This window comes from Berghia stephanieae, chromosome 12 (genome assembly GCF_034508935.2).
Source record: "Berghia stephanieae isolate SIO BIC M18660-M18661 chromosome 12, UCSD_Bste_1.3, whole genome shotgun sequence".
In the NCBI taxonomy this organism is placed as follows: Eukaryota; Metazoa; Mollusca; class Gastropoda; order Nudibranchia; family Aeolidiidae; genus Berghia; species Berghia stephanieae.
Window position 1 is genome coordinate 535,928 of NC_088371.1, and position 2,500 is coordinate 538,427.

The window sequence follows — 2,500 nt, forward strand, 5'->3', positions numbered from 1 at the left end:
CTACATGAAACTATATGTGATATTTTATGGATTATATGATTTCATATTATATGATATATAGATATAACAAGAAAAGTTAGATAAATGATTTTTTGGTAAATTTATCTATTATTATTATTATTATTATTATTATTATTATATTATTATTATTATTATTATTATTATTATTATTATTATTATTATTATTATTATCATTATTATTATTATTATTATTATTATTATTATTATTATTATTACTATTATTATTATTATTATTATTATTATTGTCGTTGTTGTTATTGTTGCTGTTGTAATTATTATTGTTATTATCATCAATGCTATAACTGTCAATGTATTCCCTAGCTGTCCCATCCTGAGCACCTGTGTGGCCAAACAACTCGAGGGAGAGGGAGACAAGGAGAAAGGGGAAGGGCAGGTAAAACATGACGTTTGTGTCACTCTGGACTTGTTGATGTCCCATTGATTCCATTTCTACACACATCATACTCCACATTTCTAAATTGCGACCCAGAGTGTTAATCTGATGTTATATCGGACTGAACGAGATGAAGAACATTGAGTTTGGATTAAAAAAGATCAGAATTTTTCATTCTTTTAAATGAAACAAACAAAATGCACCATGATGGGTTTGTTTTTTAACCCTTTCCGTACCACCTACAGCAAAATCGCCACATTGGTTACGACACAATATACATTTTTTTCTTATTCAGATTTATTCTGTACATCACAAACTTTGAAGAATGATCTTTGTTTAATTAATAAGAACATAAAGTTGTTTTGTAAAGAACTTATTTGAGTTTAAAAAATCAATTGTTCTGCTGGGTAAGCCTGTCTGCCATTTTAGGAAAATACAGAAAATAATCGGTAAGGAGAGAGATAAATGACTCGAGTGCTGAGTTAAAATTTTGAAATGCGTCAGGTGAAGTGTAGGCAAGTCATAAAATGCTGTTCATTTTCAGAATTTAAAAAAATTAATTAATTTGACTTCAGAAAAGCCAAAGTGGCACATCTCATGTTAATGAAAAGAAAAATTGAAAGAAATAATTTATAACAGTTGATTCTTTTAAATTAATTAGGCTATGATTTCTTAGAGCAAATTTCCTCCTGACTTGAATCATTTTATTGGTGAATTTCAACCTCAAAACCGCTAATTTTGCCATAAATTCGCTTCAAGCGTCCATTGGAATCGTCAAAGCAGCCATTTTGTAAATGAGAAACAGTTTCCAGTTATTTTAAGTGGTGAACAACTGAAAAGAAAAATGACCTGAGACAGAGAATGAATTGGTCTGCTTCGCACTCGAATGTCAACTTCAAAAGAATAAAAATGTTCAGTTGAAATCATTTTGATTTCAAACTCCATTTCCTTCATCCGTTCATTCTAACTTCATACCAGTTTGACAGGCTGGGTCACAATTTAGAGATAAAATCGATAAAAAATAAAATTTTGACCAAAAAAAACCCTTTTGAATTGAATGGTAGCTGATTTAGTAAACATAGCATTGGATCACAAAAAGCAGAATAAATTATGCAAATACGACAGTTTTATTCTAACAGCTGACTTGACGATTCATTTTATTTTGTTGCTAACCTTGACAAAACTGTTCAGTATGGCAGGGAGTTTAACGGCGAGAGCTTACTTTGATGGCCAATTCAAGGGTTGCATTGTCTAGAAATTCCACCCGATGCAGTTTACCCATGATTCCCCTTTGAAGAGAATTGATTTCGTTGCAGGCGTCCAAGCACCCACCACAACTTGTTGAAATTATCTGCCAGGAACTTCAGATCTCTCCTGATCAAATGTTGGATTTTGAACTCTGTCTGGCCGACACCCAACCGGCTGTAAGTTATTTTGGTTTACCAGTTTTATATAAAATAATAACAAAGTTGTCAATAAAATAATAACCAGTTATAGATAAAATAGTAACCAAAATGAATTCAATGTTATTTTTTGTTCAGAGAATAAACCTGTCAAGCTTAAAATACATTAAAGACGACTTGTGACGTCATTGTATTATTGGCTGAGTTATATCCAAGGTCAAGGTAAGTGGTCATTTATTCAAAAATGAATGACTGTTGACCTTCACCTTTTCAAATAATCTTCTGTGCTCTGCACTGAACTGACCTTGTATTAACTTTGGACATCTTAACTTGTTTCATCATTTAAATAATACAAGGCCTGGCTTCCCCTCGGTCCGAAAATACAATAAATGTCAAAAACTCTCTATTTAATTTTCTGCACTGTTTTTTATTTATTTATTTTTTTTTTAACCTCAGGAGTGAGAGACATCCAACGTTTGTCGTCACTTTGCCAGTTTTTTAAATCTTCTTATAACTAAACATAGGCATATGGATATTGAGCTTAAAACTATTGGCAAAAGTAAATAATAAAACAGTAAATAATTCATTTAAAAGAAAAGAGATAAGATAATTTAAGACATATATTTGAATAAATAAATATAGTTTTCTGCACTGTATTATTGTGTGTTTGAATCTGCACTGT

The 2,500-nt window shown here is 30.7% G+C and overlaps 1 protein-coding gene across 1 annotated transcript in view; it reads left to right on the top strand.

Moving 5' to 3' along the window:
• LOC144958386 (aspartyl aminopeptidase-like) overlaps window positions 1–2,500 on the top strand; it is a 31,371-nt gene that overhangs the window by 12,505 nt on the left and 16,366 nt on the right. The window contains exons 7-8 of the mRNA XM_078890378.1: window positions 343–415; window positions 1,732–1,839. Of these exons, the coding sequence (XP_078746504.1) occupies window positions 343–415; window positions 1,732–1,839 (181 nt within the window). The remainder of the gene's footprint in view (window positions 1–342; window positions 416–1,731; window positions 1,840–2,500) is intronic.